Raw genomic sequence first — 18874 nt, 5'->3', positions numbered from 1 at the left:
GAAAGGTGGTGGTGGGGGGTAATGCACAGCCGTGTGAAAGTCCTCCGGGGCCGGTCCTGTTCTAACAGGTGCCGGGGCAGGCTTCCTCTGGGTTCTTCACCTGCCATAATGAGATATTACGACCTGACAGCTCCCAGCTGGAGCAGCACTGACACGAATCCACCATTTAGCACAATTAAATTATCACCCTCTATTGTGATTGTGCCATGCTGTGCAGCAGCCAGCTTTCTGGATACATAATCAACACGTAATAACTGCTGCACATAGTGCACTTTTTCTGCACTGATACATGTACACAAATTAATATTTGCTTAAATACAAAAAAAAAAAAAAACCTTTACATATCAGTTTCCGTTATACTAAATAAAAAAGAATAAGGAGACCTAACCATTATCTGAGTATAATTGCAGATAATGATACAAAAATGTCACAAATGGCTGTGAAAATACAGACTTTTCAACTAACCAGCCCACAACCCAGCCACTGGAGACTTGTCTAAATTAATTTGTTTGAATTGTTCCACCATTATTGTTGACCTTCCCCTGCAAAAAGTCAACTCAATTACATGAGCACTCCATCGTCTCTTCACACCCTCTCCTGATGCCTTTTCTATTAGAAAGTGCCACAGTTACCGCAGCTAAAGCCCACACTCGAAGGCTAGTCGCCCAGAGCAAATTAAGCAAGCCACCTGAAGTGTACACTTTACATACTGAGCAGAGCAGTCATAATTACTTTGGCGGGTAAATTATTTGCAATAATATGCTACGGAGAGAACTGCCTTGTGTGTCACTTTAAACACTCGTACAGCTGCTCGACAGTGTCGCGAGCACAGCACGGCGCCTGCAGGTGGAGGTGTCCCAGGCTGCAGCTCAGGGGGCTCCCACAGACTGCTCTCCTTCTGCTGCTTCTATACCTGTGTCTGATCTCGAGGCACAGCATGCATCAGGTGCATGCAGGCTTTAGCACATTTAGCTCATTTAAGCTCACACCAGGTTATTCTACTGCTGAGTATATCTTCTGTAATCTATCCAGTTACAAAAGGACTAAAACCCAGTCCCAAGCCTGGAGAAATGGGGTAGTATAAGACTGGAAATACAAAATACATGTTCTGACTGTATCCCAAGAAGCAGATCATTTTCAACAAAAACGCTATTCCACAATTTTCCATCTCTGAAAGTTAGTTGTCTTTCTTATTTAGCTTTTGCTGTTGCCATATTAAGTAGAATCTCCAGCTAACACAAGTCTATTTGCGGAGCTACAGTGGAGCTTTGTAACTTGCCTCATAGTTGACAGTAAGTTATGAGCCCTTTGTGAGCACAAGAAGGAAAACAGAGATCGGAATTTGGCAAGAACATAATAAACCAGAAAACTCCTGTTCATGGAACCTGAAGTTTTAGGAGAAACCATCAGGCATTGTTAAAGCAAAGAAAGGCTGCGGTGACAGATGAAATATTGAGGGGCCCCTTATGTCAAAGAGTAAACAAAGCACTTTTCACATAGAGCCGTTTTGTCATTCATTACGTTCAGGGGGAAAATGTAGAGGTTTTTTTTTTTGTGCATGTAACAACAGAAAGTAGTTTCTTTCTCAGTAGTAAGAACTAAAGAGTAAAGAGTCAAGCTTTAGATTGATGGTTTTGGGACAATGCACCTCAAATTATCTGAGACAATGAACTTTATGTATTTATGCTTAATGTTGTATTTAATTATATGTTGCAAATGGGGGCTGAGGAGAGAAAGCCATATGTAAGCAGAGAATTATGGCACTGTACATTGTGGTAAAGACTCCGAAGGCGTCTCTAGTCTTGCCATGATGAGGTCATACCTGGCACTGCAGCCCAGGACTGGTGTTGGTAAAACCGCTGCTGGTTTGGACACAACAGTGGCCAGGTTTCTGCACCTCCACTACCTGTTATTTTTTAAATTTGTTTGTTATATTCTTAGCTGCCCAAATGACACATTTGTAATGTTGACAATAAGAATAGTGGTAGTAGCTTTGTTACCAACTTTGTCACAGGGGCAAAATTACCTTCAAACTAATACAATTAATATACTTATTTTTTTTTTAGCCAAGGGACATCTCCTTTGCTACAGTTAAGCAAGTCACATCTGCAGTATCTTTCTTGCCCTTCTAATTAAATTAATTGCATTGAATGGACTCAAAACTCCTTTTTGTTTAACTGGATTTGGTCTAACCTCCTTTGTCTTTGGCTTCTTGAGTACTTTTGGGCTGTGAGAATCGCTGTGACTGAGTGGAAAGGGTGCTAAAGCTGTGTTTCTTGTGACATGTCAATTGGAAAATCAAAACAGGGGTAGTTCATTTGCTCCTCACGGATGAGGCCATCTATCCATGCCGGGATAAATAGGGGTCAGGCAAGCCACACCTCAAAGATTTATGATTAAGGCTTATTATGGTGGGAAACTGACATTGATTGCTGATTTAAAGCAGTGAAACCAATTAATTTACCAGTGGTGAATAGAAAGCATGGTCAACAGTGTGTGTCGCTCTGACAGGTTGGACAGGAGCGAGAAGAGCAAACGTGAAAGCCCAAATGAGTGTGTTTGGAGGTGGTTAAAAGTTACCAAATGTGATTGACAGCTGATACAAAAAAGAGAGAGACTGGTGAAAAATGAGATCTAAGAAGCGGACCCTGGGCCCAGGCCACTGATCTGAGTAATTGCCCCAAAATTTGGTTCAGAGCAGACATGTACAAGCTGCTGTTTTAGCAATGCTAAGATGGTTTCATTCACAGGCTAGTACTGAGAGAAGCTGGGTAAATGAATGTGAAACATCGTCCTAATAAAATCAGAGGGCTGACAGATATGGTTGAACAGAAAAATGTGCAGTTCTTTTACTTGGGAGAAGTGGCCACTGTAGTGGATTAGACGCTGACTAAAACACAAAAAGCAGTGTGCCTGCAGGAGCTGTGTCTGACAGCACCTATAGCTGTTGGACAACATATTAAGGGGCTATGCTCACGACCTTTGCCATGCTCTGCTTGGTTGCCTGTTACAGTTTTTGGTGACTGTTCAGTGGGAGATGTGTTGACAAACATCATTTACAGAGAGACTTCCTGTTTTAAACACTTTACCAGTTCAGTCAGAAGACACACAATGACAGTGCTTCAAAATGAAATCATTAACTAAATTGCTTTCTTAAAAAGCCACAAGTGTGTGGCAGGACTTGTGTGTGTGCTTGGCGGTGGGCCATGGGCCTCTGGTTCCCAGGCCGCCTCTGGTCCGGCTCTGTTGTGGTTCCCTGCTACCGCACTCATTATGCTCAGCCTCAGCTCAGCACGGCGCAGGGCTGCGGCTCGCCTCGCTTCACTCACTGGGCCGCGAGGAAATAATCTGGTAATCTCAAACTACTCCTCCATTTCAACCGGGGCCCCTCCAGACAAAGAAACTCTTTGTCCTGGGACATGTGTACCCACCCTTCCCTTTTCAATAACTAAATCAATCAAAAACAAATATGTTTCCAAAGAGAATGTTAAAATCCCACAAATGTTACTGTATATGTCCCAGAACAATACACCCCATAACAGAGTGAAAATGACAAAAGAACTGACAAAACTATAAAAAAAATTTTTGCTATGCCAGAAAACCTAGTATGGGGACAAATAGAGAGTGAAGGCTACACAAATATTTGTTAAAAGCTAGAGATCCCAGGTGGACTCAGTGTGGATTCAAACATAGTGGACTTCACTGCTGTTGTTCAGACACACTATCTGGACACTGGGCAGCAGATGTCTCTTTCACAGCAAACAAGGACTAGTACATTTGCAAACAATAGTCACAATATCACAGCACGTAAACCACAGAGAAGCACAGTATGGCATTTAAGAGGTAGGTTATAGTTTCAAATGTTTTTATGCAATCAGTCTAAGGTTTTACTGTAAGTATGCTTCTATTTATTCAATTCCTTTTGCCCTTGTGGAAAGCTAACTGTTAATGTAGGCACACTCAATCCTATTAACTCAATAATATACATGCTGCCTGTTAATGTGCCATTTGCACACACCGACTCATAGCCCTAATTACAGAAGACAACCATAACAATGAGTAAGAGCCCACAGTATTTCAGTCTTGTACTGGCCCTATGCCACCACAATACACTCATGTGTGTCATCTAAAACTGAAATGTTTTATAGCAGGGGTCCGTGTTTACAAGACATGTATTACTGTATGTATTACTATTGTACTATTGTAGTATCTCAGGCTTTAGTTTTGTATGTCCACACAAGCATACAATGAATGCCCCTCACTAAAAAATGTTATTCCATTTGCATTTGTAAACCATTTCTAAAATGTATCAAAACTTTCCCACATGGGTGTGCCTGTTAAGTGTTGCACTCCCTGGAAAAGCTCTATGGAATTGCATCATGGAAGAGTGAAGAAGGCGATGCATACTGTAACATGGGGAAATACCTACTTTTGGTTCCTTCTTTAGCACCTTCAGTACCAACAGACAGCCTGCGAAAATTCAAGTCCCTACAATAAACTTAATAAAGTGCACAAGTACTTGTGTACCCAGTAAGAGCGAAGTACTTCATGGAGTGAACTTGTTTGAAGACATAATGCTATCTGCTATTTGGGACTAATAGTGAGCATTGACCCTCTTATATAAGAAGAGCAAGTCTTTATAGAAGACCCTTAGTTGATACGGTTAGTGCTGAAGTATTATGAACCACACACCAAGAGTGAGCAGCGATCTGCATATTCAATAACTTCCGTAATTATATGTGCAATTCATCAGATGGGATGTGATTGCAGGGGAAGTGCAATAGAGTGGGTTAGAGAGGAGCAAAGAGGCCTGATTCCTGGAGGACTAAAGTCTAATCACAAAACTAACATGATAATTGAAATCTAAATTGAAAGGCTTCGCTCTGAGGAAGAGTATGTCAGACATGGAGTGTACAGACACTGAAGAGGGCTGGGGAGAAAAGAAATTGTGTTCAAGCGACATGTTGGAGGTGTCAAGCTCACATTCAGATTTGGTTTATTTGGGCATATTCTCCAATACCATATCAAAATTCATAGCCGGTAATCAAAAGTATTGTGTGAGGGCAATGCACTTAAATACAGCTGTCCTCTATTTCACCTCACATTCAAACTCATATTATAGTATCTGTAAATGTAAGCCAAAGAAAGAGGGATGGTCCAGAAAAGTCTTCAGTGCCATTCTCCTTTACTGCTCTCTTCACTGCTGTCTCCTCTGACTACAGGATTCATATTCATCCCTCAATAACATTTAATTAGTAATGCCAAATTCATTAACCTGTACTGCTGTTACGCTGGCCTCAACCATAAATTAGCTTAATGTGAGCCGACGTATCGCAGCTGTAATAAGGGACATAAAACTCAAAGAGAAACTACTGTTCCTCCCGGATCATTATAACTCAGAAGTGTTTTACAGAAGCACTTTTTAAGCAGCCATTCAACACATTTTGTACTAAAAACTTGTTTCCTGTCAGACAAACTACTATTGTAAAAACCTGGGACGACCTTCGCTGTCCTAGGATTACACAGGACCTTTCAGCTTTTCTATCCCCCAGTGATCACGCCTAACATCTCGCACCAAAGAGCCTATTAGGCCTGGAACTCACTTTGTTGTTAAAAAGGGTCTTGTCCTTTCACAACACTCGCTTGCTTGGGTTTTTCAAGCATAGGTGGAGGAGAAACACAAGTTCATTGTTCCCTCGCAGATGGAAGTTGGAGTTACCAGGGTAACAGCTCTAATCCTGCTTTTTTGTCCACTTTTTATATTAACAGCCTATCGAGTGCTATACCTTTCAAGACACAGAAAACGCGCTCACTCATGTTTAATTAGCAATAGGTCTTTTTGCCACTAGACAACAGGATGAGCCGATCGAAACTTTACAAAAATAATGCCATACTAGATACACACTCTTCCTTCGCCAGAGGCCTGCTCCAAGAATAACAATAATGAGGCCGTTATGGAGGACTACACTTTAAAACACAGCCCTGCCACCAAAACAGAAGACATAATTGTTCCGGTGTTTTCCATATAATCAACTGCCCATTGTTGATGACTTGAGAACTGATGGAGGAAAGAATGGGCTCCATAATGATTAGTTTGTGCTGTCGTAACATCTACTAAAGAGTGTCCACTGAAGACGAACCTTCATAGACTACTGATTTGCTTGGGCATGAAGACAACTGTGTGCCTTTATAGAAAACTGTCCCTTTGCTTTTTGTCTGTCTTGACACACAAATAGCCCCCAGGCTGCATTAAAGCAGCAGCATTCATATGGTGAAAGACTGGGAGTCACACAGGCTCATGTGAGGGGGCCACATCGTCAGAAGAAAGAATACCCTTTTATGCAAGCCCCCTGCAATTCGGGCATAACCAGCCTCACAATCATAAAATTTGTGTTGGTTTTACTTGGACAAAGTGACATAACTGGGAACATGGATACACAAAACAACTATTATGAAGCGCCCCATTGCTTAAATACTGCAATTGTCTTAATAAGTTGCATTATTTAAATTACATAATAGAAAATGTGTTCAAATAGAGAGAACCAAAGAGTTAGGCCTGTAAAAGTTGCAGGACAGGAGCTTGTTTGGGGTTGTACAAACACGGTACGGCACCTATTAGCAGAGCTCCATTGTGAGGAGTGAGAGAGACAGAGCTGGAGGGCAAGAGGAATGCTAAGTGGGCCCCTTAGCCTAGTCAACCTTCAGTGGGTTTCATTTATCTTCATCTTGTTAGACTAAATTAATTAACAATCTCAATGCTACACACTTTCTCCTTTCATTACATCAAATAATGGCAGAAATGTAGGGGGAGGTCCTGTCCACTGGGAGCTAACGCACACTCGAGACGTCTCTCTGTTTATCACGCTCTCTCTCCCCCTCCCAATCTGCTGCAGGAGGACGGCTTCCTGCTCTGTCATTGTTTTAGGATCCCAAAACTATAATTCACGCAAATTCTATCGAAAATAAAATGTATATATAAAATGTGTTTTGTGCATATTATTAACAAAATATACATATGGAGTTCATGTCAGGCGTCGTAAATGTCATCTGTCCTAAATCTCAGTCCCTTTGCCCTAGATCACTTACTTACTTACTTGCTGGTATTCTTCCCAGCAGGAATGCCGGACTGTCACATCCATACAGTCCCTGTCCTCTCGCTCCTCCTGCCCCCTCCACACAGCCCACTACGGGACACAAAGCTCTTCCAAACAAAATGGCTAACCCTAAAGCGAGGCTGCCTTTAATCTCAGGCTGATTGTTGTGGTCTCCAATCTTTAGCCGGCATGCGTGATACGTCTCTACAAGCGCTTCTTCTTTAATTAAAACACACACTGACAGAAGGATGTGGATTAGGGCTAAAGTAATGAGTTTACTTACAATAATCGCTCTGTTTTCTCTCTGTGTCCCGAACAAAAAGAAGAGATCAAAGCAGGCCAAGGGCAAAGGTCATTTTCCCCTTTTTTAAATTCTTTCTGAATATGGGAATATCCAGGCATAACTCATCTATTTGACTTGTTAATAACTAATGCACGGTACATTCTTACTGTTATTCTAAATTATTGACATCATAAAAAGTATGAATTAGTTTGAAGGAAATACTGGATGCGCCACCAAGAAAAAAAAACTTTTTGGATTTTGACTTAGAGCGTGATAAAAACATCAAGAGTTTCAAGACTGGAATCCAGTTTTATGCGTGTGTTTTTAATGGATTTCTTAGATAAAATAAAATCCCTTTTACAGCATAAAGGAACTTCCTGTTGAATTCCTGAAGGACGATTTGACAAGCGAGTGTAATCATATCAAATTGTCCTTTCTTTTTAAAATGCCCCCAACAGTTACGAGGAAAAAATGCTGTTAATTTAATCAAATAAGTGACCTTTTGAAACTGAAATCAAAGCAGATTCATTAGCTTTAGTAAAGTTTGGCTGACAGAAGCTTTGAAAGGCAGATGCTGCTGCTGTGGCTTCTAATGAGCCAGCCCTAATTAGGGAGCAACACTAGAGCCTAGAGAAGGTGGTTGACTAGGAAAGGAGCCAATGGTAAATAAACTCGCTCCTATTTACTTCCTCTGTGTGTAATGACAGCACCCATTTTTAATTAGAATCACAGTAAGGGTAAAGACTGAAAATGTAAATCTTTATGGTAGGTTGAATACAAACACACAACACAAGAAGAAACAACAGAACATCACAAGAAATGAGAGGCCAGCCCCAGCCTTACCCCTGATTAGGGCAGATCCGGAGGCAGGCCGAAAAAAAAACATGCAAAGACACAATGGCTGGCCATTTAATAGTCTATTTTTGCCCAGCTATTTTATGTTGTTTGTTTGTTTGGCTTATGTGAACATACCAGTTGGTCAGACGCAGCATGGTCATACATATGGTCTAAGTAAATATGCTCTAATCCATGTTGACCAAGCTCAGAGATAAAGACATGTGCATACACAAACAAGTGTACACTGGCACAGGACAAAGTCTAAAAACAAAAGAAGAAATGTGTCTGACGCTTTGGCCCGAGTGACCCAGGACTGCTCCACCTCCTGAATGGCAACAAGGTAAAGGAAACTAACCTCAGTAAAAAGCTGCTACGTAGATAGCCCTCCATGTCAGCGTGTGGGGTTCTGGCAGGGAAAAATCACAGAGAACCATTTTCACTTTGGAATGAGTAATAATCAAGAAAGAGAAAAGGGAAAGAAAAAAGAAAGAGGGAAAACACACAGTACATATATCTTACTCCTATAATAAGGCATGTCTTTAATTAAGGCAAGAGTATGGCTACAAACCCATCCTCTCTTTTATGAACTGACATCATTAATTATACCTCTTTCCATGGAGGGAGTGGATTTGCATACAACATTGGTTTTGCACAGAGAGCCTGATGATATGTTTGCATCAAATAAACCTTGCCTACTGATGTCTACACAGGCCTGTTCCACGGCTGTGTGCAGATGTATACATGTATTAAGTTCTGAGTAGCCAGCGGTGGTCCAGCTGCAGCACACGTGTGGTTGCGGAGCGCGCCGCACAGCTCGAGTGAAGCCGGAGGATGTGGTCATGATGTCAACCCTTGCAGGGGTCGCTCAGAAGCCGAGCCCACAAAACACTTTTCAGTTTTATTCGGTTGTTGAGACTTTTACTGTTCTGGTATTGGTGTTGGTATCGATATTGTTGAGATCTTCTGCGTGTTCTCACTTGGTAAAAGGCAAATGTACTGTAGTTTTGGGCTGTGATTACTGTTTTATATTTGATTAAGTTTATAAACATTATTTCTTAGCTCTAAACTGATTTTTAGGTCCCTCTGGAATTATTAAAATGTGCAAGGTAAAACTACAGTTTTACAGTAGAGTATTTATTCTAATTAACACGTCGGCCCTGAACACCTAAAGTTTGAGGAGCATGAGTGTAATTTGGCATTTCTCGTCTTGCTCTCTTGGCTCCTAAGACAAAGCCTCTGAGAGAATGGAAAGAATGAATGGCGCCAAGGACACTGTGCCTTTGAGTTGGTCGTGCACTTAGCGCTGCAGTGGATCCACAGGCCCAGAGGGCTCAGCCAGACTTTTCTCACAATAAGGTGTCTGGGGAGGCAGGAGTGGCATAGCCAGGGGCACTGCTCTGCTCTTTTCTCCACTCAGCTGGGCTTGTGCACATAATACCATCACAAACCAGGACACACCAGGCCAGTGACAACGTGAGAAAACAACCGTCAAAAAGAGCAGAGCACATCAAGCGTGTCTCTTCACTTCTGCGAGTGTAAAAAGCACACATTCCTCCAGTGAGCGCTCAAAACTCAAACTACAAAAAACAGGTGTGAATGCACAAATATATTGTGTTGGAAAAATAGTATAAAAGAAAACAATAGTAGTAAATAAAAGTAATAACACTATAGTTAAAAAGCATGCATATGAGCTCATGAGTCTTTCAAAGCCGATTGTTTATGGGATACGGCAGCACTCAGCTCTATCTTTATCTTTGGTTGGTCTCCAAACCCTTGTTCCCTCTCCTTCGCTCTGCTTGTGTTTCCTCAGCTGTGCCTGCTGTCTACAATCCCATTGTGGTCAGAAAAACTCAACTTAGTCCATCGAAGCAAAGGTGCGGTTTGGAAAGCCAGTAGCAACATTTTGGAAATAGTGACTAAGCTCTATCCTTTGTGCGCAGAGACAAAAAGCCTGATCAGGTTTAAATGATATTCAAGGGCAGTGGTTTGATGAAGGAGAGGCAGAGGATAGACGTAGTTTGGCCCGATCCAGTGTGAGCAGCACAGCAGCCCTTTCGAAGAATGAGTCCCTGCCAAAATGTGCCTCTGCCTAACCAAGTCTCCCACCATCTGCAACAAATGTGCTCTATTAAAGCAGTACCATATGGACAACAAGCTCACTATTAACACGGCTTCAGCACATCCCCTTAACCTAGCCCAGATTTCTAACTTGCAGTCAAATTGACTGCTGATTTAATGCACCGCCAGCAGCCATGTAGGTCTTGGCTCAGGACAGCACGCTCGGCCTTCAGTCATTTTCATGCTCACACAACACAATGCACAGAGACAGACAGGCTCCCACTAACATATTAATCATATATAAGATAAGACAGAGGGAGTTGGTTCATGAAGAACCCATGAAAAATTCTATCCAAAAGTAAACCAAGACGCCAAATATTTCTTTAGAGACAATGGAGACGCTTTCAAAGCGGCACTGCCAGAGTCAGCTTCAGTTCTTCCAGGGTGATGGAGAGTTGGTTTTCTCCTCTGTGTGGATCCAAAATGGCAGTGATTAACCCTGCAGGGTGTGATGGGGGACACTTTAATCCCTGTGGGCCCAGCGGCCATGTTGAAGCCTCTCCCTTCTCCGAGTCATGTGGGACCCACCCACCGCACACAGAGCTGTGTTCTCCTCCCCTCAACCATGACACCACAACTATTTGCTTTCTGTAGTAAAACTCACAGACAACAAACCCACACAAACAAATCCACTAAATTAATTTCCTTCTTCTTAATCTCTTCTTCCGTAATTTCACTTTAAAAAGTCATCCTTTTTTAAACATCATCTTTTCTATTCTTTTGATCTCCAGCGCATACTTTAAAAAGTTTAGAAATGTATTACTCCCTTGGCGCTATACAACATGGCAGCTATGAGACATGGCTCATGTGTATCTAGACGGTTTAAGTAATGCTTGGTGTCATATCAGAACTGCTTGACAGGTAATGGTCCAGATCTGGGGCTGTGTAAACCGTGTAGGCGATGCTCCCTGTGTTACTCTAGTGCCAAACCGTAGTGCCCTCCTGATCCTGGCTCTCATGTGGAAAGCACAAAAACACACATATACTGTACAGCGTACACACGTCAAAGCAGCCGCCAGAGAAGTGAATTAATTTGTGTGAGCCACTCCAACATTAGGAAGGTGTGTTGAAAGGTGTCTGCTCATGTTTCAAATTAAACGCGCTGCTGGTCAGCATTAGCACCTCGCCACCCGTCAGCAACTGACACTTAGGGGGCTGGGGGAGGGGAGACCATCCGCCGTTCACACTGGAATAATTAGAACATGTCAGGAAGAATTAATTTCCTCATTTTTCAAAAGGATACACAGAAATTACCATGTTATTATATGACAGGGTCCCTGGGAGGATTGGATTAAATTTGATTTCTTGCGCAGCCCACACAACAAATTAAAGTCATAAATAAGATGGAAGGAAGCAAGGCACAGAGCATATGTTTATAGCAATGAGTGAAGCCAAGGGACCAGAAACAACTATCTTCATTTCATTTTATTTAAATGGGACCGACGCCGTGTGTCTGAATGACAGCAGTTGCTAATGGGTCAAGATTAACACAGAGACCCACCAACTTGTAGTCAAAGCCAGTCAAACATTTAGTACGCATATGGCATTTACTACCACTGAGGTCCAGACACAAACATCACACTTTGCTTAAAAGATGACCATAAAATGTACTTATTTTATGCAATGACTGGCTGTATTAAATACTGTTTTTAATAACATGTAAAACTATCATGACATGATGAGGTTATCTTTGGCCCCCAATTTAGACATGTTACCTTCCTGTAACAGTTTAATAAGGGCTTGCAGCTAAGAGTTTTGAAACGCTTTCAGAAAGGGCTGTCATTAGAGCTAGCACTCCCCTGGGCACTACAAACTTTAAATAATTTGCGAATCAATTAACTGGCTACTCTCAACGCAACAGGGATTTCACACTCCAGGGTCGTGGTGCATTATCAGTGTGAGACGATTCATGGCGTTTTGGGAGAAAAGTTCATGGTTGAAATCATTAATTCATTTTGCTGGACTTTAGTTATGCATTACTTTCCACAGCTGGGGTAGCAGGAAATTAATGGCATGTTCTTTAGTCCTGTTTTCAGTCTTATAAAGCCATTAGGTGAAACTCCGCCCTGTACTGCAGGGTGAGGATACCAGCCATATATTAGTTATTACAATTTATAATAAAACAAAAACAAACCTATGAAACATTATAGTCAATTTGTTGAATGTTTTATCATTCTTATAATAATGGTTATTCTTATTATCTTTCTGTTTTGTTAAGTTAGATTTATTTCTGGTTGTATGTATTTGATCTGGTGCAGGGGGTTTCTGTGCCCGTGAGGCTGCGCGCTATTGGCAGGTGCGTGTTCATGAGAGCAGAAGAGTGTTTGATGTGAAATGTCACAATTACACAATGGTAAATGGCCATGAACTTTGGATTCACCACAAAATCTCATCTGTTTTTAACTACGGTGATATATCTCTGAAGATATTTTCACTGACATTTGGGAAAAAATAAGAAATTCAAATAAGATATTTTTTTTATATTTGCCTAATATCTTAGATGCATATTTTAAAGGTCTGTTTTTTAATCTCCTCAGAAAATACTGTTCAAGACACACCAAAACTATAAACTATAGAAGTAACAGGTTACACAAAGGCAATATTATTCCAAATTCTTTACATTTATGGGGAAAATAGCTTACTGCAAACCCCAGCAAAATGCTATTTCAAAGCGTCGTACTGAAAAGGTCTGTCTAACTTTGAGTGCATGGAACTGGTCTAATTGTGCATACAATGTGAGCCTAAGCATTTGTCCACTTCATTTGATGCAGGTGTTCAGAGTGGGAGAGGACAGCGGGGGAGCACGACACATGTGGCAAGACAGAAACAGCTGAAGGGGCAAATTGATACTTACAAAAACTGAAAGACTCAATCCCCGGCTTCCAGCGATCACTGGTCGGTTGATTGTGAATTCATGTAAGTGACCTAGGACACAAAAACAGACGAAAAGAGAAATAAGAAAAATGGTATTGATCCTACAAACATCTTTTTTCACATTGTTAAAAGGGAATCATCATCAACATGAAAATAAAAAGGCCAATGGAGTGACATTGACTGATGACCAGGGGTTAGTGTAAGCCAAAGCTGACCCCGAGTCCACACAGCTGTCACCAATAGAAATGTTTCAAATCACTGGCACCATCCAAAAACATTACAGGCTTTCTGTTGCTTTGGCATGTTACTTATGACATATACTACAGAGGGGACTTAGCACTAGTGATGTGGAAAATGAAAATGTATTCAGGCTGACCAAACAACAGTTAGAGACATTTCCTGCGCACAGAGGCTTCATCCATGCTCATTTTCTCACATTATCTTGTTTTCCACAATAAGCTTGGATCTCATTAGAAGCTGATTTATGCAATTAGTCCAGCGCAGCACTGCCAATTAAACAAGGCCAAGGGTTTTTAAGGTCACGCTTAACTGATCTGAAACTAATTTGGAGTACAGACCCTCAGACTGATACTGCAGGAGCCAACATGCTCCCAAACAATAAAGAGTGTTGTGGGAGAGTGGGGGGAGCCACAGAGCAAGGGAGCGAGAGGAGGTAAAGTCATGTAAAGGCCATCGGGGTGACAATGGGCAAAGAGGACTCTAGAGGCGAACTGAAAAGTAAACCTCTCCGACTGAATGCACAAATTAAGATCCAAAATAAAACATAGACATTGTAATACACACACTGCTTTACTTTATAGATTTATAACCACACAACTATTTGCAAAATATGAAATCTACATCCTGGACCAATTGGAGAGTTTAAAAACGTTCTGCTCAGTTCAACTCAAATACAATGACTACATATTAGAAGTGAATACAGATGGGTTGAAGCAGGTTATGTTAAAAAAAAGACCTACAGGCGAGAAAGACAAACCATGCTCTTAACAATTCACGTTAAAACACATCTCAAACATCCATAAGCAGCCCAGTTAGGTGTGATTTAAAGGTTATGGTTTTGTCAGTTGTCAGAAGTTGAAATAATACAATATTTCTGTGTCCCTGTCAGAGAATAAGTGGGGGTGTAGTTCTTAGAAACAAGAATCCAAAGACTGGAATCAAAGGAGCGAGGTCAGAGCTCACAACCACCTGTGGCATTTCTGTCAAAGAGCGCACTTTTCTGCAGCTCACAAGACACAGAGATCACACGCAAATACAGGCACAGGCAAAATCACAAGAGGTACAGTGTGCACTAGATATGCAAATACAATGAATGTGAGGATTTAAATGTTGTTGAGTAAGGACATTCTTCAAATTATAAGAAATATATCAGAGTTCAAGCCTCCTGCTCCAAATTAAGGCGATAAGAAATCACTCTTACGTTGAGATGGACAATGTGACGTGAACCTAACTTTATTCCCAGTTTGCATTATTTAGTGTCAGCCACCAGTATCAGTCATCAAAGAGACACTTCAGTCTTCTATTATTTCAACACAACAGGCAGTGAAGGTGAATCATGTCTATAATACACTGTCAAGTCCAAACTTGCACTCCGGTTTGGAATTTGTCCAGATCTGCAATGTGTAAAAAAAATAAAAAATCACCTGCCATTTCTCTTTTCTGTTCCTCTATTCCAAATCCTCATTCCTTTCCGATCAAACATGCTAAAGTAGGAATTCTGCAGAGTGAGTTATTTGTACAATAGAGGTAATCTGTGGCATCAGCCGGCTGCTTGTAGCTGGTGCTGAGTGGTTATCTCTGCAGCAGCAGGAGCACAGGCCTGGTCTGGAGCTGTCCGGGACGCGCCAAGGCTGTCACTGCAGTCCCAGAGGAAATGAGGAAATGGGCTGAGGGCTGATTCGGTTTGACGTGTGAACCACAGAAAAACTCTGAGAAGTCACTCGACATGTGATTGTATGTTAAAGCCCCCACCATATGACGGCAATTCTGCGGGCAGCAGCATCATCTAAACATCACAGTACTATTTAATGTACTATTTACTATTGTCACTATAATCAAATATGTGACAGTCAACCTTAAAAGCCTTCTATTTCAACCTCTGGTCATTGTCACATAAGACCATCAGCGAAAATCCTCGGTTTTATGCACATTTCTACTTCTTGCAATTACCGTTTTTTATCTCTACTGTCCAAATAACCGTACGTCTCAAAGACTTCTTCTATAAAAACTGAACAACACAAAAAGTGCTGTGGTATGTCAAAATAGCTCTTTTTTTCTTTTTTTATATCAATCATTTGTGTTTTCTTTGCTTTTTTTCTTGTTTCTTTTGTGTGAAAGTGAGTGTACATTGAGAGTAGACTCTGAAAACAAGCCCTCCTCACAGGTAATGTGTTTATATTGCGCGGCCTATCTTCTAGTTTACTGTGCGATGGCGTTTCTGCCTCTTATCGCCTGGTCCTCGTGGGGCACTTTAGCCCCTCAAATCCTGTTCACCACATACTGGTTTTAGAATCTGTGAAATGAGTGCTCAAGAAGCATGGCCACAATGTGAGCTGTGTTGCTACTGGACTCAAATGGGCTTGGTGCGTTTTTGTCCAGGGAGATGCATAAATGGAAGTTTTTAACACCTCAAAGGAGGCTGGGCCATTGTGGAGCCACACTGGAGAAGGCTGCCAGTCTCCCAAGGAGCCCGACACACTGAGTGCAGCCGGACAAAGAGCTGGAGGAGCGAGTCAGCAGGGGCATCACTCTGCTGTGGGCACCGTCTACAGACACAAACATGCAGTATGTCTGTCAGAGCATCACAGAGTATAGTGTGGGCCTTTAATCATAGAATAAACAAGACATTTTCATTTGTTTTCAGCGCTGATAATAAAACACAACATAGTTAAAGTTATCTGCAACTACAGCCAATACTAATACAAACCATAATAACAACAAAAGAGAATCCATTTGAATATAAAGTGTGAATTTCCACCAGTTAAATACACATGCAGTAGCCCACTGTAAATAGATTCATATGTGAGCGTTACACAGCCTGGAGACACAAGACAAATACAACCATTTCCTTGTTATTGATTTCACTTCCACTGTTTGAAAATAATTTCCTCATTTCCATCCCAATTTTCCTCATAGAAATTCTTGTTTTACTTCTGAGTGCGGCCTAACAGCTGGCATTTACAATCAGCCTTTATACTGTTTAGATGTCTACAAAAAAGCATTTAGATGCAAATATTGCCTCGTACAAAGAACATGCAACTTCTGACAGAAGCAACATAATCAACCTGCAATTGTCTCTGAGCTCCAAGTGCTTTCAGTGACAAGGCCAAAGCTGTGAGCATCTGTATTCAAATTACCCTCAGTTTCAGACCAGTATACGGAGGGTATATTCTAACAGCACCGCTCTGCAAATCAATCACATGGTGAATTAAACTAGAAAGAAAACAACTGATCCATAAATGATCAGGTTACAACAAGGTACTGGTGTTTTTTTCCCCTGGGAATGAGGAAGAAGGGACCATTTTTTTTCATTCTGAGCATTAGAAGGTTAAAGATAAGAGCATTGTTTGTGATGGTTTCAGTGATGAAATCTGAAAATATTTTGTATTTAATTTTAAAGATATAACATGTGCACAAAGCGCTGTGCGTAGTCTCAGAAACAAGCATGTCGTGGCCCCTTTGAGCCATTGTGACAATTAACAATATGACCTCTTATTTTGCTTTTATTTACAGTTATGGGCTCATTTGTCTTTTTCAAACCTACAATTAACAGTAGCTTTTGCCAATGCAAATGAGCCATTTAGGGGAAGGGAAAATGACCAGTTTGAGAATATTCTGCCTTCTTAATTTTCTAAAGAGGGAAATGATTTAAACAGAGAACACAAATCTCCAGTGACATGGCAGGAACTCTCTTGCCCCTCCTCCAACTGAGCTCCTGGCTTTGCCCTGGTGGAGCAGAGCTGAGAGCAGGGCCTGAGTCCGCCTGGACCCTCACAGGAAACAAATGTAGTGTTTCAACCACTGATCACTTTTCTAATTGAGTTTAACACTCCTTATCTGGATTAAAAAAGAGCCTTTGAAATGAAAGGTCAAATTACCTCTACCGTCAGGCAATAAATACAGTAAGTCAAACAAGGTAAGAGGTTCCTGCCAGCATATGTTAGTGGCAAATTTAATTAGTAGGAAAACAGAAGGCTCTTTATAAGATCCTCTTGATCCTTATAACGTGGGATTCAAAAAGGCAAATGTCTGTGCGGTCAATGCAGTATATAAACATTTACATCTTTTATGCATGTATACGTTTAATACGTACATTTAATGCCTTCCACAAATATGTAGAAGTTAAAAAGTGTCCATAAGCAATTAGTCTGGACAAAAGTGTCTTGAATAGATGAGTTTTTCCATTATGTAGTGTATCCATAGGGCCATTGTGTATTGAGAGCAGCACAAGAAGAGGAAATGGGCCTGGGTCTGGGCTGAAATGTAGAAGGTGAGTGAGCAGAGCAAAGACAACAGGCGTACAGCCGCACACCTACAATGTGCCCTTTGTGACATAAGGCTCTCTGTGCCACACAACATGGAAAATAGCCCAAAAGTCACTGTATGGATATCCAGCAATAACAAGTGACATCACAAACTAGACTATACTATATCTCATGTTGCAGCCTAATTTTATATTAAGCTCAGAATAAGGGGGGTAAGGAAAACATCGTTATTCTGTACCCATCATGCCTTGGGAGCCCATTACAGCGTGGCACAAGGAACAGTGAAACTGAGGAACTGGGAGTGTACCACACAAAAATGTATTTCTGACTGCAGCATTGAAACTATTGCCATGTTTATTCAGCTGCTATATTTAATAAAACATGTTATAGGTTGTCAATGTAAAAGATTTCTTCTTTAATCATTTAAAACACGCCAAACACACTACTCATTCAACACATACTACTCAGGTATCTGTAGAATTTCATTTAAATATACAAAGGACATGTTAGCACTTCATTGGGACAAAAGTCATATAAACACATGAAAACATTATGACAGGAATGCAACATTTATCAAATAAGAAAAGAAAACACTTTTAATGAATGGCTCAAATGGACTGCTCAGGTATTTAAATACAAGACAGAATACAAACTGAAAGAAACATAGACCAACTTATCCATCGAACTATGACACTTTTAGTGCACTACAAAAATGCTGCAGTTTTGCCATATTGGTTTCTTAAAAGGTTTCATGTCTGTGTGTGTGTGTGTGTGTGTGTGTGTGTGTGTGTGTGTGTGTGTGTGTGTGTGTGCGGATGCATTTGGGTAGAGACTGGGCCAGCAGTAAAATGTTGAAATTGGAAAAAATATGAGTCTTCTTTCTGTTGAATGGAAAGAGATAAGCACCATATAGCAATGAAGCCCGTGGAGTTTAAGCTTATTATGAATACCTCTCCGAGCGCAGAGGCATGTACTGTAGAAATCAAAGAGGGTAATAGGCAGGTAAGCCAGTGTCATTTTAAGGAGGAAGTCAGTTGTGAAATTGTAAAATCACAAGGCTCTGCTGACAATCTCCTGCCCTCAGAACACTCCCATAAATGATTTCTAATGGCAACGGCTATCACATGTCTACCAAAGTTAAAAAGTTTGTGAGGCAAAAAAGA

General features: G+C 41.1%; 1 protein-coding gene across 4 annotated transcripts in view; it reads right to left on the bottom strand.

Moving 5' to 3' along the window:
- sox6 (SRY-box transcription factor 6) overlaps positions 1–18874 on the bottom strand; it is a 97135-nt gene that overhangs the window by 68493 nt on the left and 9768 nt on the right. For 3 of the 4 annotated variants that reach the window (XM_072465407.1, XM_072465406.1, XM_072465408.1), the window contains exons 3-4: positions 13187–13257; positions 8570–8620 (exon numbers count right to left, since the gene is read on the bottom strand). In XM_072465407.1, coding sequence (XP_072321508.1) covers positions 8570–8604 — 35 coding nt within the window. In that variant the 5' untranslated portion in view covers positions 8605–8620; positions 13187–13257. The remainder of the gene's footprint in view (positions 1–8569; positions 8621–13186; positions 13258–18874) is intronic. The other variant, XM_072465409.1, reaches the window with a different exon arrangement.

This window comes from Eucyclogobius newberryi, unplaced genomic scaffold (genome assembly GCF_026437365.1).
Source record: "Eucyclogobius newberryi isolate DKJ021-1_F unplaced genomic scaffold, fEucNew1.0.hap1 SCAF_5, whole genome shotgun sequence".
Taxonomy (NCBI): Eukaryota; Metazoa; Chordata; class Actinopteri; order Gobiiformes; family Gobiidae; genus Eucyclogobius; species Eucyclogobius newberryi.
Note: the sequence above shows the minus strand (reverse complement) of the source record. Positions and strands in the feature narration are given on the sequence as shown.